Raw genomic sequence first — 23,185 nt, forward strand, 5'->3', positions numbered from 1 at the left:
TATATACTTTACATAAATATATCAACTAAATGAAGCAGAAATATGAACCCGATGCCTTAAATAAGTTGTTTGCTTCAATTGCTATTTTAAACAAATTTGTGACTGCTTTTAAAACATGGCCGGGGATTGATTTTAAGTACTTCAGAAACCACAATAGAAACTTATTGCTAGTATGGTGACGTCCCATAGCGACAAACTGTGCTTCTTGCAAACAAAACCGATCGTTAAAATATTTCATTCCTGAATGTAGCTTTTTTCCAGTGACAATGTGTTTTCATTCACATGCTGAAGTTATCACTAACCGAAAGCTTGACCAGCCAGGAACCAAAGCCCTGTTGCAACAGGTACGCCCTCAGCACGTTCTTAGCCTCCTGGTACGGCTTCGCCATCCTCTTCAGTGACAAAATAACAATAGAAGTAATGTAATTAACAATCCTTTAAGAGTTCTAAACTAACTATAGGACCGTTTTAAATGTGAAACGATATAGCGAAGTTAGGGAAAAAAGGAGCACTGCAAAAATGTGCTGCCGCTCACTTAAAGATGAGATGAATTACATACAAACTGAACAGTCAAGCAACACAATGAGCAGGTTTTGGTAAATTATCTTTGAGGACTAACAATCAGCAACTGAAAAACTTAGTAAACTGTATGACAAGAACAGACACACCAAAAAATTATTCATCAAGTGTTCAAAATTGAATACTGGGAATTACACTTAATACTACATTTAAACGTGTTGATTCATTTTCTAAACACCGACTCTCCCCTTTTGATGAACAAATAAATTGAATGTCAGTGGATCAGTGATGAAACCGATGTTTATCCTATAATACAAGTGTTACTTCCATAAACACTACACAAAAGGTGTGGAGAGGAGCTGTTGGGGTTACCTTGGCTTCTCTGTAGGAGCTTGTGGCCAGCAGGTCCTGCCTCTGAGCTTCTTTGGCCACCAACTTGAAGCGGTGCAACATTGCTGCTTTGCATAGACGGCTTGCCAGAGCAGGGCCACTCTTAAAGGGAGATCTGCAACAAGAGAATCAGTGTAAAGATGTAATCACAGACAAAGCTAGCAAGACAGCAGAAAAGTAACCAAGTCAATCCACACAGAGCTGACAGACTAGGGAACTTGTTCGGATAATGGCCAATGCACACAAGATCCCGGCTGCATGTGTCAACATGTATGACGAGAGGTTCACTACCCATTACAGAAGAACATTACAGGGAAACACCATCAACACCACAAATCCAACTGACTGAGTAGTGGATAAAGTTATCATTCATTTCTCATTAATCATGCTGTGATTAACAGTATATTCTGAACTGACGTTACTGATCTTTTAATTTTAAATATATGCTACCCAACAGTTGCTGTGGCAATCTCTTGCACCACTTTAACTAGTTGCTGCCAAATTTGACTGACATAATAGTTTAATGCAAAATTTGGTGGTTACATATGACACCCTACTGCCAGCTTCCTATAAAGTCATCCTTACTCCTCTATCGTCTTGCCCTCCAGACCATCCACAACCTCCACGGAGCTGTCTCCTTCGCTCCAGTTGATACCATGGGTCAACTGGCCACTGTCGGTGCCGTTAGTAGCCACAGAAGGTACCAGGCCGATGTGGGGCCTCATCATGCAGTAGAACATGGGCAGCTGAGAGGTGATCCCCTCTACACGCTGGCTCACGGAGATCTCCATGCCACGGATATCACTGCTGTAAGAATCACCTGTAAGGTTTTAATCAAAAGTTGGTACAGTATATTTCAGCAAATACCTATGTACAGTTACACCTGATTACTTTATTTTGGATTTGAGATTGTTGGAATATTAACTCCAGATAGTGGCATTACATATTATCTATCTCATGGTTTAATTTTTGCAATGTCTGCTTTTGCAATCCAATAGAATATAGAGTACAACAGGTTGTCAGGTGTCTGAAAATGATGGTATGAAAATTCCATTAATTGAAATGTCATCTAATTGTATTGTGTTTTGTATTGCCTACACTAACAATTTAATTCAGTCATGTTAGCTGCATCATGCTCATTAACACTAATTGGTATAATTACTTTTAATCAATAATCTTACTTTTAAATTTGTTAAAACAAAAAAAGTATTCTACATTTTCAAACACATCCAATACGACTAATTCTGGAGTTTCCCTCTCTCTTAGATTGGGCAAATGTTGGTCATATAGTCATTATGATTATGAGAAGAGGACAGACTCATATGGAAAATCAGACATTACACCATTGTCTTCTGTAAAACCTGACTTGGAAACTTGAGTAGGATATTTTCACACCTGTTCAAATGATTTTTATTTTTTTCTTTTTCAGATCATTTCAATGTTGGGGAATTCATTGGCTAGAAGTGTGCATTTTTTCTGCCTGAGAAACCATCTTTAAAGCTGAGAGCTGACTTCATGCAGTACTACCTAATGTTAAATCATCTGCTGTATAATTTAAAGGGGCAGCCTTCGCAATAATTGACACACTGTCCAGTCGTGAAGATTAGAGGTCCTCAGGGTTCCTCAATATCTTAGATGTACTTGTTGGAAAGTGATTCCATCTAAAAATCTGTTATTCTGAGGAAAGACAATAGCTTAGTGGAGTTATATACAACCTTCTTCATGACCTTGTTCTAGCTGCACCTTTGTGATAAACAGGCTGATTGGGGAAGGAATGGTCAAGCAGATTCTGTGCTGTTTCCTTGCACCAGAAGACATACAAACAACTTCTGTCATGCTTCATTTTACACTCAGGAGCCTTTCTGCCTCCCTTCCTCTTTTAAAAGGGAAAATACTTTTAACATGAGCGTTAACAGCTGGAAGAGGCCCCGTCTGCCTATGCTATGATGTTTTGACACATTGTTGGGATCCAACTCTTGCCAAAGCAGAGAACGGGTAATGAGCTGAGACCCACACACACAAAACAATCTCATATCATATTTTTTGTCAAGTAAATTACACCCTGATAGACTTCCCCATCCCAGAAATAAATGCTACCTTTAAGAAGCCTATTCTCTTAAGTTCTCACTGAGTGTGTAAGAGAGGCTGATGTATGTATAGTATCGGACTTCGCTATACTTGGAAGTGGACAAAATGTCAGAAAAACTATACCACTTGTATACTGTACATACTGCTTCAAATAATTACTAGTCTGGTGGTAAAATGGATTAGTGCTCTGGCTAGTTATTGTTTATCAAATCCAGCATGTTGATTTTTTCCACATTCAAAATGCAACATTTTGACATTTGATTTACAAAAACATTCTTCCTTTTATTAAAATATCATCTCACTACAAGCAACCACCACTAAAGTGAAATTCTTCAGTGAAGAAGGAAATACAAGGGGAATTACAACAAAGGTACTCTTTATAAATTTAGAGGTCTATCATTCTGCTGTATTGCCTGACCTAGTTATACTGTCACACCTAACATTAGACTGGAGTGATTCTGTTGTTGCCTTTGCATCTCAGATTTTGGAAAAGGTGCCACAAAAACCCTGATAATCCTGATGATAATTTGACTTGTTCACTTGCCTATGAGGATGCTTTGGACATAAATGGGCTCGATGAAGTGGCTGAGCAAGGCTCCCTGGTATCCTAGCACCTGCCACTGAGTGATCTTGTCTGTGGTGGACATGCTGACCACCTTGGAGACAGAGTGATCAAAGCCTGACGAGAAAACTGAGAACACCTATAAAAGAAACAAATCAATTTGTAATTATGCAGCGATAGTGCAGGTAACAATTGCACAAGCCAGATTAAAAACCCCTAGATACAATACCTTGCCCTCTACTGACAGGTGTAGGCTGATCTCGTTGTTGACCTGCCATGCCGAAATGGAGAGTGGGTTCAGGCGCCTGAGAATAAAATCCAGTGATCATTTCTACAAATATCAGTCATGCAACTTTACCCAGAACTGGTACTTTTATGGCTGTTATAAGAACCTAACTGCTAACAGCAGCAGCTGCATAATGCTGAGTGCAAAACAACCAGAGCAAGCTTGAGGAAGGATTTTTATTCCAGAGCCTATGTGACTTACGTCACTATGAATATCAGCTGTTTGAGGTTCAAGTTAAGTGTTTTACTCACTGACATTTTATAAATTATCCCAATATTACTCCCAAAAGTTGGTTGCCATAGTTCTTCCCTGACTCAGGACCTACAAACAATAACTCCAGCGCCTCATCAGTAAACAGCAACGAGAACCTCTGAAGGATGAAGCTGATAATCAAACACTCACAGCTTGGAAGGGATCTGAGCAGCACCCTTTGGCAGTTGATTAACATAAAGGTGAAGGGTGATTCCGCTCTTCAGGCTGAGGAGACCGCTGCTGCTGTTCTGCTGGAAGATCGACTTCTCCGTCAGATTGGCCGTTTTGCTGAAGAACATCAGCAGGTGCCGATAAAGAAACCTAACACAGTATGAGAATGGCTCATTATGATATTACATCTGAAATATGGGCATACTGTATGTGCTGTAACAGTGTCTATGAATAATCCAGGAAAACAATTCATACCTTAGCTGATGAGGTGTCATTTGAATGCAAGTTTATTTAAAATTTAAACCAGTATTTTCTCCTATAAACACATAGTTGTTGTGTGGCATGAGAGCTAAATAAAAACTTGTTCAATTTGTTCAAAAAAACTTTTCCAGTTAGAAGAATGCCAAGGGTCCAAGGATAGAGGGTGTCATATAATGTATAGTTTGTAAAGCCCCTTGAGGCAAACTTGTAATTTGTGATATATAAATAAAACAGATTTACTTCAATAATACAAGGGGTGCAGGTCTCTACTAAAAACAAAGCAATACAGTACCTCCACCTGAGGTTTGATTGTGAATTTCAAACTTGTAAATAATGACAACTATAAAATGCATGTGATCTCAGAGCACGGGGGGACTGCTTGACAAAACAGGAAATGCACCCACTTCGAGAGTTCAGAGAAATTTGTAGGCTACTGTGGTCTACAAAGGTGCTTATGTACACTTACTTACCAAACTTGCAAAAGGCAAACATACAACAAATGTGTCATCATGTGACCACATTTTACAAACTTCTCAGTTTGAAGGTGTTAGAAGTGGTATTTAATCTTAATGTTTGGGGCCCTGCGTGGACTCATGAAACAGTATTTTCCACTACTTACTGAAAATGAAAAAGCTTCTAGAACATATTATGTATACATGTATGAATGTATTCATTGTGACATTGCCAATCTTGATTTTAAGAACTGATTTGTAACCTCTGTGCTATGAATAATAAAATACCATAACTTCACATGGAAAAATATCACCTTCACTGTTCAGTGCAACACTTGCATCATAGGGTAATGTGAAGAAAATAATTTGTTTATAGGTGTAACATGATACACAAAACAATCTAATAGGGTTATGTTTGCAGCTAACCTCATCAGAGATCTCCTTGCAGTTACAACAGCATGTGAATCGTGCACAATCCGTCCACTTGATGAGGCACTCTCTTTGGTATTGAAGTTTCCGGTGCCAAGAGCAACCACCTCACATCCGCTGGCTAAGGGGAGAGAAGAGTGAGGACAGTGGTAAATAAAGTGCACTTAGCTAGTCGACACGCAACTGTTAAACAGAATTCATCACCTCAACTTTACTTGCGTGTATTACTCCTGTTACTCTCAAATGAGCTAACTGTAAACACCAGTACATTTTTTTCTATTCGTTATGAGTGACATATTGGGGGTGAACAAACGAAACACATTTCAATATAATAGAATGATGTCCACAGATATAGTATTTTTGCATTGCATTTGTACTGAAACATATGACCTCACATTGTCTAGTATAGCACATAGTATAGCACTGTACAGTGTCTATCATATCACCCATAATTACATAATCTTTAAACTTTTCTTCTTTAGTGTCATTTGTAACTAAGAAATACTGTAGAAATTTAGTTGGCACAAAAAGCTTAAATCAATCAGTGAAATATTCACTAACAATATTTAAGTTAGTTAATTCAATAATGTCCCTGTACACAATACATTTATTCAGTAGTTAGACTGATAAAAAATAAGGTCAGATGAAATGACCAATTCATCCTATCCTATCCATCCATACCTACGTTTTACTAACCTGCCACTGAAGCATTTATTGTCTGAGAGCTCACTTACAAGTCTGAATGATGAATGCTGCTGTGGTGCCTGCACAGGCAGAGAACTCTAGGTGGCTGTTCATCAGTTTAGCGAGCTGATCCCTGACAGCGTGGGGAATCTGGAGGTTGACTGAATTCTTCCTTTCTGAACAGCAAAAAGATGATTAAGGAAACCAAAAATTAAACGGGCTTTGATCTCATTAAAGACACCCTGAATAAGAAAGGTATGTAGAGAGATATATTCTACTGTGGCATGTGTTTGTTCAGTTTTCCCAACCTGAAATCAAACTGTCCTAATTTGTGGCTGCAATTGATGAGGACTGTTTATCCTTCTGTGTCTCAGTGTGAACTGTCAACAATGAAATGCAACATGCCTCTGTATTTCTGATTTAAATTGTTATTGTTACTGTCCTGCCATCTCACAAATAGGGCAGTGTGAGTTATTCATATCAAAATCCAGGGTTACCATGAATGGCTCTAGCAGGATAGTTGTCGGAGATGGAGGGCTCCTTTTTTACTGGTAGGGGCGGAGGGACACCTAAGGAAAAACAGGCATGGAAAACAATGAAATTAAGTGCCATCTTAAAAAAGGTCCTATTCTACCCAAATGTAACTGCTTAAACTGACCTCGTATCATGTTTATTTTGTATTATTCTGTTAAGTCTACCACTATCATCATTATTTTATTTCTTATTTTGAATCTTAACAAAGCGTTGTTGTACAAGAGCAATGTATGTTAAGCCAACCTACCTACCTACCTATTTCATTGGCAACCATGTCTACTCGTAGCATCACATATAATGTTGGCTCACAACAATATTAATGACATGAACTATAAATGTACAAGGGAGGGAAACCAACGCTAGTTAATAGAGGCCAACCTCTGCCAAAATTAGAGGAATCATCTAACTCTGCTACAGAAACAGTAACTTTAATCAGCTTTAGACCCGAACCTGATGCATCGGGGAGGACAGACGTCGTACTGTCCAGGGTGGGCAGCAGGTCCTGCAGTGCAAACTGTGCTGCTTTGAGCCGGGCATCCTTTTTTGTTATGCCCATGCCAGTCTTGTACTCAACCCCATCAATAACCACACAAAAGGCAAAATAGAGCCCTGGTATGTTGCCTGGGAAAACAGCAGTCAAGAAATTGATTCAATCCAAATCATTAGTTCTGATTTATGGATATATTTTTTCTATCAGAAATGTAGAAAATGCAAAACCAGTTTTCTATATTGGAAAATTTCTCTGGAGGGTCTGTTGATATCGTAGTTATCTAGTATTCTGGTTGTCAGACACAGTGTTACTAAAATTGCCATTTGCACAAACATGCTAAAGCTAAAATTATTGATTGATTAATCAAGAAAGTAACAGACAAGATCACAGATCACGTAAATATTTTGCATAAGTCTTTCACGTATAATTAATCAACAGGCTTTCACAGTCCGATAACAACAGTAGTGATCTCTGAACTGAATTTGAACAGAGAGACTTGCTAAACAGTTTACCTGTGGTCACTGTCTCTTTCATTTCCAGGCTGAATTGCAAAATCTGAGCGAGCTGATGGAGCAAACTCACAGCATGCGTTTCACCTCTCATGTATTTGTCGATCAGTGTTTTAGATGAGACTTTTGGCTTGATAGCAGGTGCTTAGTTTGGAAAAGAAGGAAAAGTGTAGATAGGGCAGATTAAAATTTTACATCCATAACCCAAAATGTTAACTGTCCTGCAACAGACACCAGATTTTACAGGGGATGAACGAGGTCTGTAAGTTATTACCTGGATTAGTTATTAAATTAACTATCAATGCTGCTGATAAGAGTCCTGTGGGATTCAAGCAAATCACATTCTAAAACTCACCAGGTTTAACTGTACTTTTCTCTTGTTGGTCAAAGACATCTTTGCTAGAATCATCAAAGGTTGAGGGAGTAAATGAAGGTTTGTATGGTTCAGTCAGACCTGACTTCACAGGCAAATTCCTCATGAGGATCTGGGCAAAACAGGCTCCTCTGGAGCCTCGAAATGATCCACCAGCAGGAAACATCCCAAGCTTTAACAATTACTGAAAACAGAGAATAAAATTTAATACCAGTTTCCATACAAAACAGTCAGGATGATGAGGCCCAAAATTATTCACAAATATATCGATTTAAATCACACATTAGACAGTATTTACCAACAGTATGCAAAAATAGTTCTTAATGTCTAAACATGACCTGGATACGCAGCAGAAAATGGATGGCTGGATTAACTAATCAAAGAGGGATAACTAATTGATTCACATATTTTATAAAAAGAGGTCTGGAACAACATTATAGGTGATTTCATTGCTACAAAGACTTATATTTGATAACTAATGTTACTACCTATCATTGGTTTTAAAGGCTTTTTAAGACCTGCGGATACTATGTATAGGATTGTATTGTAACTTTTTAAACTAGGTCATTTGGCAGTTTGTTTGGTACACACTAACCGAAACCAAAGCAATCTAATACGATAAAGTCCTCCCTTCATTAAAATTATAATGTTCAGCTTTTATTGAAATAGCTTCAGAGAGGCGTTGATTTAACTGTATGCTTATTTTGGCGTATGCAGTTTGTGGTGCTGTTGAAACGTACTGAATTATACAGAAAGGTGTTTCTATGATTTAGCCTTCCCTCATTGATATAAATGGGTTGGACAAAATAATATACACACACCTGTCTGTGTACTGCAGTACAATTCAACGTCACTACAAACTACAGCCACCAAAATGACCATTGTAACATCACCTCTCTAAAACCGTTTCAACACAAACTGAACATTATATGCCTCACTACCAGATTATTTATTGCAGGACTGTTTTATTACACTGCATTAGGTTTAGCTAGGTTAGCAGTTAACACTATAAAATCACTAGTTTAATTCCTACTAATTTCAGTTTTAATAGTTAGTTCGATAACAGTGGTAGTTATCTTAGCCTTACCATTACGGAAGGATTTTCTAGCAAACGCAAAAACAATTCAAATTAATATAGTAATCAATATTACATTAACTTTGCAGTTCCTTTAGCTTTAGTTACGGTTAAAAGGGACGTTAAAAATCCCTGTACCGTTAACTACCTCAGCTTGGCTAGGAGCTAATTTGAAGGCAGAAGGCTGTTACCTCCGACACAGACCTTATACCACATACTGTAAGTAAAGCATTAAGCTTATAAAAGATAATGTCCAAACTCACGACAGGAATTTTGTGTCAAAATTTACCGTCCAAAGACAAAAGTATTTGACCATTAGGACGACACACATCGACGTCAACAGTTTCGAACGCTGGGCACGAATTCCCCGTCACGTGAAGCTTCTAGAAGGTGGGCGTGTCCTACGCACGTGTTGGGCGGTTATAGCTTGATTAAGGGCGAGCAAAGATCTTTTGTAAATGCGACAAATCACGCTGTATGGAAAACCGTGGACGGTCTGTTGGGTGGCGGTTTTTTTTTTCAGAGCATCAATTTAACTCCCACACTAGAGCAGGTATTTAGTTGGTAGGTTTTGATCTAGACGAGAAGGACAAGGCCAGCCTTATAAACGCGAAACCTGACCATCCGAGTGACTGAATGAGAGTGACAGAATATACTTTCCCCATTGCCCTTTCAAAATGATGTGGCGCCAACAAGCTGTGTTGCCAATTTAGGCTTTTGTTGCAAGATGAACCAAAACTTACATATGTCTCTGCCAATCAGACTCAGTTTTATATTACATCCCTGTTCATCCGGAGCCATGTAACCATTTTTGTGAAATTTTGTCATAATTCCTGAGTGAAGTCTTGAGTTAGGGCTAAAAAGTGTTTAGTGAGGTCACAAAGACCTTGACCTTTGACCTTTGACCACCAAAATCCAATCAGTTCATCCCTGAGTCCCATTTATGCCAAATGTGAAAGGATTTCCTTGTAGAATTCTATATCACGTTTAAGAGGCCAAAATTGCGTTTTGTGAGGTTACTGTGACCTTGACCTTTGAGCACCAACATCTTATCAGTTCGTCCTTGGGCCCAAGTGAACATCTGTGTCAAATTTGAAGGGATTCCCTCAAGGATTTTTCAAGATATCATGTCCACAAGGCCAAAACCACATTTTGTGAAGTCACCACGACCTGGACCTTTGACCTCTGACCACCAGAATCAAATCAGGTCATTCTTGAGTCTTAGTGAATGTTTGTACCAGATTTGAAGAAGTTCCATCAAGGCGTTACTGAGATATCGTGTCCGCTAGAATGGGACGGATGCACATGGAAATTTTGTCATATGACACCACAGTATTTTAGCAGTATTAAGGTTAAGTATTTTAGGATAATGCATGAACACTCCCAAATCTGAATAACAGGTGTTTTCCGTTCTTCCCTTTCTGCAAGCATTGTGTGAATGCAGCATAAATATTAGCAAAACTGATGATACTCTATCAGCCAGTTTGTGTACTAATTTGCAAATGATGGTTAACATGGTACACAAATTATACAAGCTAAACATCAACATTTTAATGTTGTCATCATGAGCACCTTAGGCTGGCCTTCGTATCCACATGCAAATTAACTCTGAACGCTGAATTGCCATTTTGTTTCACATCATTCATTAGTCGCTGAACAAATCTTCTGGAGGCTAATCAACTCAGAACTGGATCATAACTCACTCACAAACTCACGTTTTACACTTAGCAGGCTGCAGCAGATTCTGGGAGCATTTTGCTAATTTTCAAATTTAGTTGTAGAAATGTATCACGAGTAGAGAAGGAAAGTGTAGCAGTTTAAATCTTAAAATGTTGACGGATCATCTCCTATACAAGGTAGAAGGGTAACCATCGCAACCAAGCAACAGACATGCTACTTTTTCAACATTGTAATATTTACACATGGTAGTTTTTAATAGAATTGTTTTTAGGAAAAAAGAACAGTTGGAAAAATGCTGACAAACAACAATGAACAGGTTTCACACACTGAGAGTGTGTCTTCTCATCTCTGCTTAATAGTCCCAAAAGATATCACTTAAGTTATGACAGAGTGTCAACATTTATTGACCAGTTACCACCTAAGTCAAGTCATTTCTCAGTCCATGCACATGTTTGCTCTAGGTTTGTTCCAGTGAAACTCAGTGCAAGTTGTGAAAAATTACAGTGGGAGTTAATTCAAAATGGGCTTCCTCTTTCACCTCCCACCCCCGTGGCGACACGATGACAATTGTGATGTATCAGTATTGCCCTCCTACTCTTGCTATCTGCAAACTTTCACATATCCTTCACTAAGTAAAAACAAAAATTGACCTTGCAAGTGTCCTGGTTTTGTAATAGGAATTTCCCTTCATCCAGATCACTTAAAAAAACTTTGTGCGCTGGCTTATTGTGTCAACTCATAGTGATAGTTTTTAGGGGGTTTTACACTCTGTCACTTTGCTATTTATAGAAAAAGCACGGTCTCAGGTGATGATAAATAACAAAGCAGGTCATGGGGGCACTTGACCTATAATTTTATTGTACCAACAGCAGACACTGTATCCAGCTGGTGATAATTATATTTTGTGTTGTTGGATGCTATTGTTAGATACGATTCCATCCGTTCGTTAGCTATGTGGGTCAGGATTCAGATGGCTAGAGCCAATTCCAGCTGCAATCAGACGAGTGGTGGCGCACACCCTGGACAGGTTCCCCAGTATATCACAGCGCTGACACATAGAGACAAACAACCATTCACCCTCACATTCACACCTTTGGGCAATTTAGAGTCGTCAGTTAACCTGCATGTTTTTGGACTGGGGGGAGGAAACCCACACAGGCACAGGGAGAACATGCAAACTCCACACAGAAAGAACCAAGACAGTCAGCAGGTTTTGAACCAAGAAATACAATTGTTATTCCTAAATGAACAGCAGTGTTTACTGCCTGAGATTGAGGGTGTGAAACAAGGATTGCATCATGGGTCTTGACCTATTGCGCTTCTGAACCACTGAGAATACATGTTGATGAATTTGTGCATAATGCACTGTTCAAAATGTTTTTCATTTAAAAAAAAAAAAGAAGAAGAAAAGTAAAAAGAAAAAATCATCCAGCTGTTGTCATTCTCACAGATGAAAATGTGGCTCTTAGTCACATTTTTCTTTCATTTTATTCAGTTTCACACGCTGGTGAGAGCAAATGTGTGGGTAGGACAGTTTTCTTTCCTGTTTCCACAAATTCACTTACCAGTATCTCTAAAGTTTTGCCTACTAATTAACATGATATAACTTGTTTGTTTAATCCATACAAAAATCCAACCATCTACTGTCAGTATAAAGTTATCAGGAAAAAAGCTGAGACTCCAGTTCCTGTGTCCATGCAAGAAATATAAGCCCCTGTAAAATCACAATATGTCCTTGTTATACTTTGGGTTCTGTACAGATTAACAAACAAGACACATAATGTTTTCTTTAATGCGCTTCAGAGACGTTGGTAAGTGAGTTTTGTTACCTTTGGACACAGTCAAGCCAGCTGTTTACCCGTTTCCAGTGTTTACGCTAATCTAAGCTAAGTGGCTGCAGCTCTATATTTACATATACAGATACGAGAAAGAAAGAAAGCAAATAAGAAAGAAAGCAAATAAGCATATGCAGCCAAAAATGTCAAAATGTTCCTATGCCCCAATAGGATGGCTGTAGCTGGTATTAGTTGAGCTGACAATATTCATTTGTATGCATTTTCCATTCTAATTGTTGTCTACTTACACTAGCAGAGCCGGCAGTGGATGTGAGGGGGAGGCTGCCTGTGGTTAGGGGCTTGACATCGCTTGCTTACAGGCAACTGTCCCAATCGAAACTTTTGTGTAATGATAATTAAAGGTCATTATATGAAAGGCTACTTGCTTCAGTTTTCAATTCCCCCCTTCAACCACAAGGTACCCTCACTGATGACAATGATTAGCAATCATGAGAGCTAAAAAGTAAAATGGAACAAGCGGCCCACAGCAGTAAGCAGTGAAGGTCACCACAGGAACAAAGATGATTTTAACTCCTCCACAGATGGTAGGGACAAAATTTACTTCTCTAATCAGTCACACTTGAAAAGGGAAAGGACGTGGTCTGAAATGAGTCTGCATGCTCTCCCTCCTCCTGTTAATCTTCCCATAAGCAGCTAAGATAAAGGAAAAAGATGAGTCACTCGGCTGTGAGTGTGTGGCTACAACCACAACCTCAACCCAGTTTTCCCATTAATGAAGCTGGAAGAGAAGTTTGTTATTTGATGGAAATTTCTTCTGTTAGAATGTTGTTTCAATATTAATTATTTAAAATCCTTTTTAGGCGTTTACCTGGTACTCTATTAGACTTATAATAGAGTAAAAGAAGGGGGGCAGTGTAAATGTTTGAATATCTTTATAAGCAGCTGAGATAATGATATAAAGACGTCACAAGGGTCAGGAAATAAACAAAATAAATATAAATGTTTCCACCTCACAATCCTTGTGCGGGACATATGTAAATGACAATGGCGTAATTGCTCAAGACAAAAGGTTGAACGTTTTATCTATCTATTGTGGTATTGTTCGTTCAGCACGGAAAATTCATAACAGCATTGATCGGAAATGAAACCCTCAACCATGGAAATATTTGCTGTTATTAATAGCCCTGTTTGCATGTCTGCCCCCTCTCACCAGTTTGGAAAAGCTAAACCCCAACAGAAAGCCATTAAAGGGAGTGGAATTTCCCCCGTGAAGCAAGATTTTCAGGACAACACTGTTGTTATCAAATAGACAGAAAGTTTCTTAATTAATTTAGGGCACATAGGCACCAGACTAGAGCATATTACTATTATGCAAGAGGTCATGAAACACAGGATCGGATGTAATTTGGACACACACAAACACTTGCACATGCATGATGAATATGTAAATTCTTCTTTTGTCATTTGAGTCTTATTTTTACATCCAACCACGACAATAATCATGATCAAAAGACCAATTACAAGCTTTGTAAATTGAGATGTAACACCGTTTTAATTTTATAGTTGACCAAAGCCATTTTCCATATGAATATTATTGAAACACAGCATGTGTTGAGATTCTGAAACAGGTGCAATTAAAGCTTATTTTCCTATAGTGCACAGTTCAACTGCCACTGCTAATCACACGTGGTATTTTGTTGTTGTAACAGCAGAGGGCAGTGTAAGAATGGAGATAAAACTAAAGTCTGTGGTCCAAGTTGAAGATTACGCACTTCTTAAGAGTTAGTTTTCAGTGCAAAATTGTGGGGTGGGATGACATTGACAGGCCTACATTCATATAATTATCTTAAATCTGAAAAGATAAAAAAAAAAATAAAGTTCACTTGATTTGCATAGAAACAAATTTCTGTGAAAAATAGAAATATTCTATTTAAACATATATTTGATGTTTTAATTTATTATATAAAGTAAACAAAATTGCACATTTTTCATGCCATTCACAGTGTGTTGTCAATAACCAGCTCTATATGGGCAGCAAAGTGGCTCTGAAGTGAATATTATAAACTTATAAGTTTATGATTTCTGATGAGAAATTAAATATAGAGCTCTCAGGGCGCAAACACATGATATATGCATAAGAACTGCTTTACAAGTGTGATATACACATAATGGGCTGTAGAGAGCTCCACTAAACACTTTACTGCACAGAGTGCCCCCAGACCATCAGAAACCAGAGCCCAGTGCCCCATGGCTAACGCATGTTTGCTCTGACAGCCTCCACCATTGATAAATAACAGCAGCTCTTCTTAAGCCTGCTGGTGCAGTCGCTTTCAGCTGCAGCTCTCCAATGCGTCTCCACAGCCAAGATTGAATCTTCCCCATTCATTAGACTAAGTGGATGAGGCTCTCTAATAGGGGCTCTCTTCCCCTCAATAATTGCCGTTGATTGGCGTAAATTAGACCCTAGTTGCCAGACGAGTGATTCTCGACGACGATAATCCGATTCCCAACTCAAACTAATAGGATTTTAACTCTGGCTTTGGCCTAATGTCCGTCTGCAAACCCTGGCTATGGCCCTATGCCCCATCCAGCCGACGTCCTCTGGATCATATCTGGGCCAGGCCAAGCTGAAGCTGCAGTGGTGTATGGATCTGGCAGGGTTAGGGGGTCGGGTCATCGCTGTCCTTCGCTCCACGCTCTCAGTGACTCATCCTGTGCATGACATTCTTGGCATCAATTGGTCATTCATGCGTGTCACTTACATCATCAGGGGAACATGCGTGTGAATGAGACCGGAGTCTGGTGGAGAACAGAGCAGATGTACGATGTCTTCGGTTGACATGTAGCTCCAGTTTCGGCCTGGATACCGAATGATAAGACCTTTGAGAGCTCTGATTTTTTTGGGAGACAGTCTGGACATAAATCAAACTTGGCAAACAGACGTCTCAATCCCAGAAGCACATGTTCTTTTCCAGAGGCAGTGATCTCCTGTGGCTGGATACACAGTCGACATCAATGATGGTGACTACTTTGGCTCAACTCAGTTTCAGCATAATAAAAAGCTGGGTTACGTCACATTGCCAGTAAATTAATGTTACTAAATGTTTGGGAAACAGTCTATTAAATATGTATGTTCCAAACCATTTGCAGCGTTCTTAGTTCGGAAGCATAGTATATGAACAGATTTATGAATTGCACCAGCCCAGTTATTGCTTCAGTGAAAAATGAGAAATGTAAAATGTAGCACCACTTGCATATGATGTTAAATACTATGTACTCAAGTCTTTTAGCATTTAAGTGCTGACAAATTGTGCCACCGTAGTCCCATTTTCGGTGCTTTGTGGTTTGATGTGATATGGGATTGAAAAGAATTAGATACACCACCCAATCTCAATATCCATCCTCAGTTACCAGTCCGCCACCTTTCTATGGCGCCTTCCCAACAACATGAAGAGGAGCGCACTGAATGTTCTTTTGTCATTCAGTTGATAAGGGGACGGTGCTACTACTAAGGCCCGAGGACTAATGAATCTCCACTCCATTACTGCTGAATCGGACAGATTGCTCTCCGGGAGAAATGAATTGAGTTTTTTGTATTTGTGAGATCATTCTCCCTCCATTAACTGCTCTTTATCCCGTCTCTTCATCACAGGCAAATCAGGTTAGGCAGCCATGATTAGCTGGGGTGGCCTCCCTTTTTAAAAGGTAATTGGGTTTGGCGGCTCAGCTGATAGTGCCATTAGGACCAATAAAGGCTGGGCTTGGCTCATCGAGTGAAACAGATTCTTCAGCAGCAGATGGCAGACGGAGGGAGAGGGCTCTGATGCATTGAGGCTGAAAACAAAGTTTGTGTAACCAAAGTAGTTTGGGGGCATCCTCTCTATATCCCGAACCCCCACCGCCCCTCCCCTCCACCTAACCAGCTTAATATTTTTGTCTTTTCAAGTGGCAATGGTGACATTTTCAAAGGGAGGCAGTAATGGCTTTTAATATGCTGCGCACTGATTACAAACTGATTTGGCCATTAGAATGTGGTATTTTTATTTGGATAATTAATCATTCACACAGAAATGTCTTAATGGCGTACTGAGGGCTAAGATGTCACCAAGGACTGGTGAAAAGTAGGACTAATGCTTTCTGGGAATTCAGTTTCCCTTACACCAATGTTGTGTAATGCCTTGTTGTTTGCTAATAGTCACTCGAACATTGATATTGTAATTGTTCTGATTCCTCACTACGGCTTTAAAATCCAGGGTCTACGTCCAAACCTGTTGGATTGTAAAAAGATTTATCTGCGGCTGACGAAGATCGAAGATGTCGAATGAGGATGCACAGTGCGACCAACAATTGATTCCCCCACCCCCCCAACTGTATCATCTCCTGTCATCTGGACTAAAGGAAAGGTGAACTTGCCAATTCCGAGAAGTCCCGCAAAGCCCCAGATAACCTTACTGCATCTGGGGCTTTGTCCTATAGGAAAAGGTGCATTAGTGGTGACAGGAGGGCCGGTGGGGACTGGTGCTGATGGGAGATTTAGACGGCTGGAGGTGGGCTTGTGTATTATGTGGCTGGCCATTGCTGTGACTGTCTCCCTCTTATCTTTTCCACTGAGGGGGTCCAATCCCCACCGCTCCTCTTATCTGCGTGTGAGACTTAGTTTCTCTCCCTTTTCCTTCCCGGAATCGTCCCAGTGTAGTGAACAGTGGCATTGGCGTTGTGAAAGGTGACTCGGTAGCCTTGTTTTTTTTTTTTGTTTTTTTTTCGTTTCAACCAGCTGCAAAGTTCATGTAAAGAAGCCATCTTTTTGGTATCGTCTTTAAATCATTTGTGGGATTTGATTTCAAGACATGGTACATTCATAATATGATCAAGTGGGTTTCTGCTGACCTTATCAACCTTGAGGATGGTTATAATTTGCTGCAAAATGAAACAAACCCGGTCAATGAAAGGCCACTGCCTATTTTACTATTTTGAGAGTCTTTTGTCAGTAAGGTATTTTGATGCAGGAGAAGAAGGAAAACAGGTAAATATAATGGAAATGCAATTATGTTTTTTTTTTGCTTCTGTATGTCTCTTTCTGTGTCTGCACACACAGAAGATTGTATTGCTTAAGTATAACCAGGGGGTTGCGGTAGATTTTCACCTGAGAGCTGCACATTTCCAGCCCTCCTAAATAAAACATTGTGTCGTCAGGCGCCGGTAAGTGTCCCTCAAAGAGCAGAGGGAGGAAGGGCGAGGGTAAAAAGCGTCCAGGTTAAGTTGTTTGAAAGGCCCCGGGTATTAAGAGGCATTTTACACTTAAGAAGTTGGTTTCGCTGGGTTTTCTGTTTCCCCTCTTATTGATTGATGCTCAACTATCAATGCATAATAGAAAAGCACTCAGAGCAAATGCAGGGTTATGGCCTTGGGAGGGAGTCGGCAGACGAGACTGCAGCACCCCCCCACTCCAATGCCATTATTGGCCCATAAAGGATCCCTCGGGAAGGCCACGGTGTTCGGATCAGCACACACCAAATACCCAATTAAAAAAGGCTTTAAATTCCCTCCTCTTTCCTGGACAAAAATCAATCTGAATTCAATCTATTCGGCTAGGATTCCGACAGAGCAGGTAATTGCCCATAATCGGTCAGCTAGGTGACAACAGCTTAAAGGGGAGACACTAATACAATCAGGTATTTGCTTTCAACGCCCGTCCCGGGCCCAGGCCTTGGCTGTCGAAAAACAGGTAGAGTGCAGTTTATGTAGCCATCAGACAAAGGCGTATATAAAGTTACACAAGTCTTCTATTGTGGGGCGCTCGACAGCTGATAAAGAGATTCTGTAAAGTACTGGAGGGATGATACTTCCTAAATGACTCATCATAAAGCCGCAATAAATGTATTCAGCAATCATCTTCGAGAACAGCTTGTCAAGGAACTGGAAATGAAATAGCGCTCATATTCTTCTATAAAGGGTTCACATTGTCAACACACATTATTAGCATAATTTGCGCACAATACTCGCAATCATGTCAGGATTATTTCAATGAAATTCTACGCTCCTGCTGAGGACACGGCATACTTAATGGTAGCATTAGATAAGTAGTATTTAATGGGGGTATATTGCTGTACACAACCCCACCCCGCCCCATCCCATCCCACCCCACCCCACCTGGATGGCTGGATGTTTTTCCATTGCCTAATGCATGTGCTCACATGCTGCCTTAATGTTTTTTGCTCTCAAGCAGCTCTCTGGAAAAGGATTCGTCATCTTCCAGACAGCTGATACCTGCTGTATGTTAATTAAAGCAGACATGGACGCAACACTAAGCTGCTGCTGAGCAGAAATGAACCAAATTGTAATTATGTTTTGTTTCTGACATTTTCCTGACATTTTGGATGTCAAGGCATGTTTAAAAAAAAAAATCCTTTGTATCATGTGTTCATTGTTTTTTAAAAAATTTTTTAAATCTCACAACAAAATAGTTTGAAGCTTCTCCTGCTTTTTTTTTTTTTTTTTTTTTTTTTTTTTTTTTTTTTTAGCTTTTCTTGTTTAAGTGTGTGTTGGTGCAGGATCATAAACAAACACACACAACATACTTTAATTACTTAAGGCCACCAGGCCATTGAGACTCAGTCAAGTATCAAGTAAAAACAAGAACTGCTGTGAGAAGTTGGGCAAATGTAAACCAAAAGACACAGAGCAGTGAGCTGAAAATTGTTGTTTGTTTTTCGGGGAGCAGAATCCGCCCTGCTGGCTCTAAGTCCAGTTTGCCTGGTTGGTAACATGATGTCCAGGGGTCAGCAGGGGTCAAAGGGTCAGCGGCAGAAGGCTACGATTAATGGATCTCTCAATAAAACGGGAGCTAATATTACCAACTCACTTCTACCCTCAGCCCGACTTCGCCAAAGTGGGGAGGGAATTCCTCGTAACACGCGGCGCAGGGCAAACAGCTTGGCTCTTGAAATTATTTGCTGTAATGGGTCCAAGCTACGAAAGTGGAAGCGCACTTTTAATTGACCAATCTAAAAAGGAAATAATACAGCCGATCTTCAGACACCAAGCAGAAAGCCAATCGAATTCCTTTCATTTCCTGTTGGATCCACGGCCATTTAAGACTCACACAGTACATCAGGACAGTTGATTATGAATATATATCAAATAGCCAGCTGCATTGAGAGCTTTTGACTTTGCTGCATTAATAAGCACACTGAAAATCAATTTTCTTCTCTTTTATAGTATAGAATTATGCCTTTGTTAAAGAATGAAAAATGTGGAACTGAATTATCAAAACCTAATTTAGTGATATCTCTGGTCATGTATTTCATTTAGATTTTCTTTCTGAAAAGAAAAAGGCTCGCAGCTTCTGCAGAAAAAAGAAAACACACACACTGTAACCACAGCTTCTACAGTCCAGATACTCACTTATAACGTATGTATTTATACATGTCATACATCTATCACAACTATTAAGACCTGGAATGTGGTGTTACCATTCCTATTAAAGTATCCACTGAGTGAACATGGCTGAAATGAAAGAAGGAAACGTGTCTCAAGCTGCAAAGAGCCTCATACTGTGAGAAAAAAAAGAAGAAGAAAAAAAAAAAGCTCCATTCATTCTAAAGCAGTCACTGGTTACCATCAGTCATCATGATCCTGTACAGCTGCTCTCAGTGAACCGAGTGACTGTGAGTGGCATCGCTGGACGTGCTCTGCATCATTTGTCCATAAGGTGGCGTATACACTCTCAGTTGCAGAGGCACACTGACATTATTATTACTAACAGATATTTCAGCTGCGAGGACGCCAGTCAGCATGAATGGCTTCATACTGTGTCATTTGTTGGACAGAGTTATACAAAGGGGCAGCTGGTGGAAGAAGTATTTGGATTACTCGAAATTAAAAAGTAAAAGTAGCAATTATAATCACATAGGTGTTAAAAAATACTCCATTACAACTTAATACTGCAATACTCTGCATTTTAAGTTTTTGAAATATATTCAAGCGTCAGAATTAAGCAGCATTTTAATGTTGCAGGTGAAGTGGAGCTGCAGCTACATATAATTTAACCTGTAGTGATGCATCACATTTTAGAAGCAGATATTTATGTATATTATATATTATGTCATGCACAAACATGGGCCTTGCTCACATGGACTCAAAGACAACAAAACTACAGTTGCAGTCAATAAATAAATATAAATTAATATTAAGGTCCTTAAATTATCATATAATGAATAATAATTCATGACATGTATTTTACCTTTAATGTCATCCAAATAACAACAATATGGCTGCACACAGTGGAGTAAAGGGTACAGCATGTCCCCTGGTAGAACAGGTGAAAGCAGCATAAATAAATTCATGAAAATTCATAAACACTGAAAAAATGTGTTCACAAGTATAAGAGTTGAGTTAATGTACTTACTTACTTACTTTCCACCACTGCAGAAGTCTTTACAACGGCATGAATTCCGCACATATTTCCTGCCAGAGCATGTCAGTACCAAGCTGTACCAGTTCAACACAGAGCCAATCTGTGAGAGGTAACGGTGGTATATTAGTGGAGGTTATTTATTTTAATTTTCTAGGTGTATTTTGCTGCTGTGGAATCCAAACTTGTTTCTGCTCACGCACGAGATGCACCTGTGCAGTTTTCCCGATACAGTACTGGTGCACAGCCTTTGAAAACAAATCAAAGAGGCCTTTTTTCGGAGTCCTTTAAATGCACGTTTCCGCAGCGTACAGCGACTTTGAAGCTGCGAGTGACTCAATCTGTTGCTTTTCACAAGGCCACGGCGCTGCGAGCAGCTTGTATTTGATTTCACAGAGAGGTGGTAAACATGCCGGCCTTTTCCACATCTCTGTTGTTCTGACACGCTCAGCTGAGACAGAGCAGCTCTAAAGTGTCAGCTTGAGGATGTGGGCACTGCAGGTCAGCTTTCACACACACAAACTTACACTTCTCACGTTTCAGCCCACAATATGGGTGGATGTTACTGATGAGTGTCCCCTTGCCCGGCCCTGGATTAAATGCTGATGTATAAAGTTGAAATTGAATCATAAAAAAGTGGTGCTGTTGGGAAAATAATCTGATGATTTAGCTCTGAATTTAGATATTTGCTTTGAAATAAGTCTTGAGTCTTGATACCTAGACAATAGTAACATGTGTGTTCCTTGTTTTGAGCCATTTTGGTGTAAAATCCTCCCAAACATACGTCATAAATGCCATTTTCAGTCTAATTTGTGGCCATTTTCACACATTACCAAACATATTTCTTTCTTTTTTAGTCTTTTGACCTCATCTTCCGTCCACTTTAACTTTGTGATATCATTAGTGATAGGGCAATAAGTATATGCACTCTCTCAGGGCTTATCATTCAAAAAGATGTTTCCTTTGTCTGGTGAAATAATATAGGGCTATCAGAGTTGATGAATCCCATGAGGAGCCTTTTATTAACTCCATCTCATGTTGATAGGTGTGATGGCACCAGCCTTTTCAGAGCAGGACACTGCGGTGGCTGAGGCGTCAGGGGTTTTTATGTTCCCACATTGGGAGCTCAACCCAGGGGCCCTGAGGACGTGAATGGGACAGTCCCTCCCCCCACCCCCCCACCCTCTGTCTTTCTTCCATATAGCCCCGTCAAGCCCGAAGGCCACCCTGTTGTCACAAAGTAAATCAATGTTCCCGCCCCAGTCTGACGTCCCCTCACCGCGTGCCCATCAAGAGAAGTTGTCCACACATTGATATTCCCCCTCCTTGTCCTCTCCTGGTCTTTATTATTATTTTAACTAATCAGGATTGCTGCACCTGTCTGTCAATTCTGCGGGTCGCCATTCCATTCAAAAAGGAAAAGTAATTAAAGTGGCTGGCAAAGCATGCTGGGGTTTTGGTTTGGGGCAGAGAAGGCGGTGCAGCGTTGACAAGATGAATCGGATACAGAGCTTTCATTAAATCCACCCCCCCCCCACCCCCCTCTCTGTCTCTCTCTCTCTCTCTCTTTCTCAACACCTGAAGCCCTCTTCGTGCTCACTCGACAGTGGCCAGGTAAGGAAGGAGTTAATAAAGCAGCGGCTGTGTTGTTTCTAATTGTGTGGAAGAATAAATGATTGCTTGAGGACAGCGTGAATACTCATGTGATGGAGGCCCAGATAATTGTATCCTCAAAAATATCTGATATCTTGCAGATAGCTAATACCTCGCAGAACTCTTCAAGTCTCACTTCTCTCACTTCTGAGTTGTTCAATATCGTATTTACTTTACAGGTTCACTTAATCTTTGAAAACCTTGTGATTCACAAATTTGAGGGGCCATAACAGAACACACACAAACAGTCTGGGCTCTTTGGACAAACTCATAAAATGCAGTCAAAGCTACTTATTTAAACCTGAACACTTGACATTTTAGACTTTTGGTTTCCACACCTCGTGACAATGTGCACATTTTTGACTTGAATTTGTTTTTTTTTCCTGCAAACCTTTTGCTGTTGTAAAGTACTGGTGGAACAAAGATTCAGGCTTTGAGTGAACTATGTTATGGAAAGATCTGGATCAACGTGGACTGAAAAAACCAAAGTGGGTTTGAATGTTTTGCACAAGGATGCATTTTGGTTCAGTCATGAGTTCAGTTCTTACCAAATCTAAACTAGATGCCT

The 23,185-nt window shown here is 39.8% G+C and overlaps 1 protein-coding gene across 1 annotated transcript; it reads right to left on the minus strand.

The window, feature by feature from the left end:
• Window positions 1-278: 278 nt before the first annotated feature.
• On the minus strand, window positions 279-8,166 carry adad1 (adenosine deaminase domain containing 1). The gene is made up of 12 exons (XM_022760180.1): window positions 7,983-8,166; window positions 7,631-7,771; window positions 7,073-7,249; window positions 6,592-6,663; window positions 6,145-6,270; window positions 5,408-5,531; window positions 4,248-4,418; window positions 3,789-3,864; window positions 3,542-3,698; window positions 1,495-1,729; window positions 892-1,024; window positions 279-392 (listed from the first exon to the last, which is right to left on the minus strand). Exons 1-12 carry the CDS (start codon window positions 8,164-8,166, stop codon window positions 279-281), a joined length of 1,710 nt encoding a protein of 569 aa, XP_022615901.1.
• Between the last annotated feature and the right edge of the window lie 15,019 nt (window positions 8,167-23,185).

The sequence above is a fragment of the Seriola dumerili genome, unplaced genomic scaffold (genome assembly GCF_002260705.1).
Source record: "Seriola dumerili isolate Sdu_G_001 unplaced genomic scaffold, Sdu_1.0 BDQW01000331.1, whole genome shotgun sequence".
NCBI classification, from domain to species: domain Eukaryota; kingdom Metazoa; phylum Chordata; class Actinopteri; order Carangiformes; family Carangidae; genus Seriola; species Seriola dumerili.

What these genes read in the sequence shown, in the direction of transcription:
- adad1 (XM_022760180.1), bottom strand. Translation starts at nt 8,166, where the DNA reads ATGTTTCCTGCTGGTGGATCATTTCGAGGCTCCAGAGGAGCCTGTTTT. An exon ending in AGCATTCATCATTCAGACTT is followed by an intron (nt 5,532 to 6,144) that starts GTAAGTGAGCTC and finishes CTCTCCCCTTAG; the next exon opens with CCAGCGGATGTGAGGTGGTT. An exon ending in GAGGGCAAGACGATAGAGGA is followed by an intron (nt 1,025 to 1,494) that starts GTAAGGATGACT and finishes CTCTTGTTGCAG; the next exon opens with ATCTCCCTTTAAGAGTGGCC.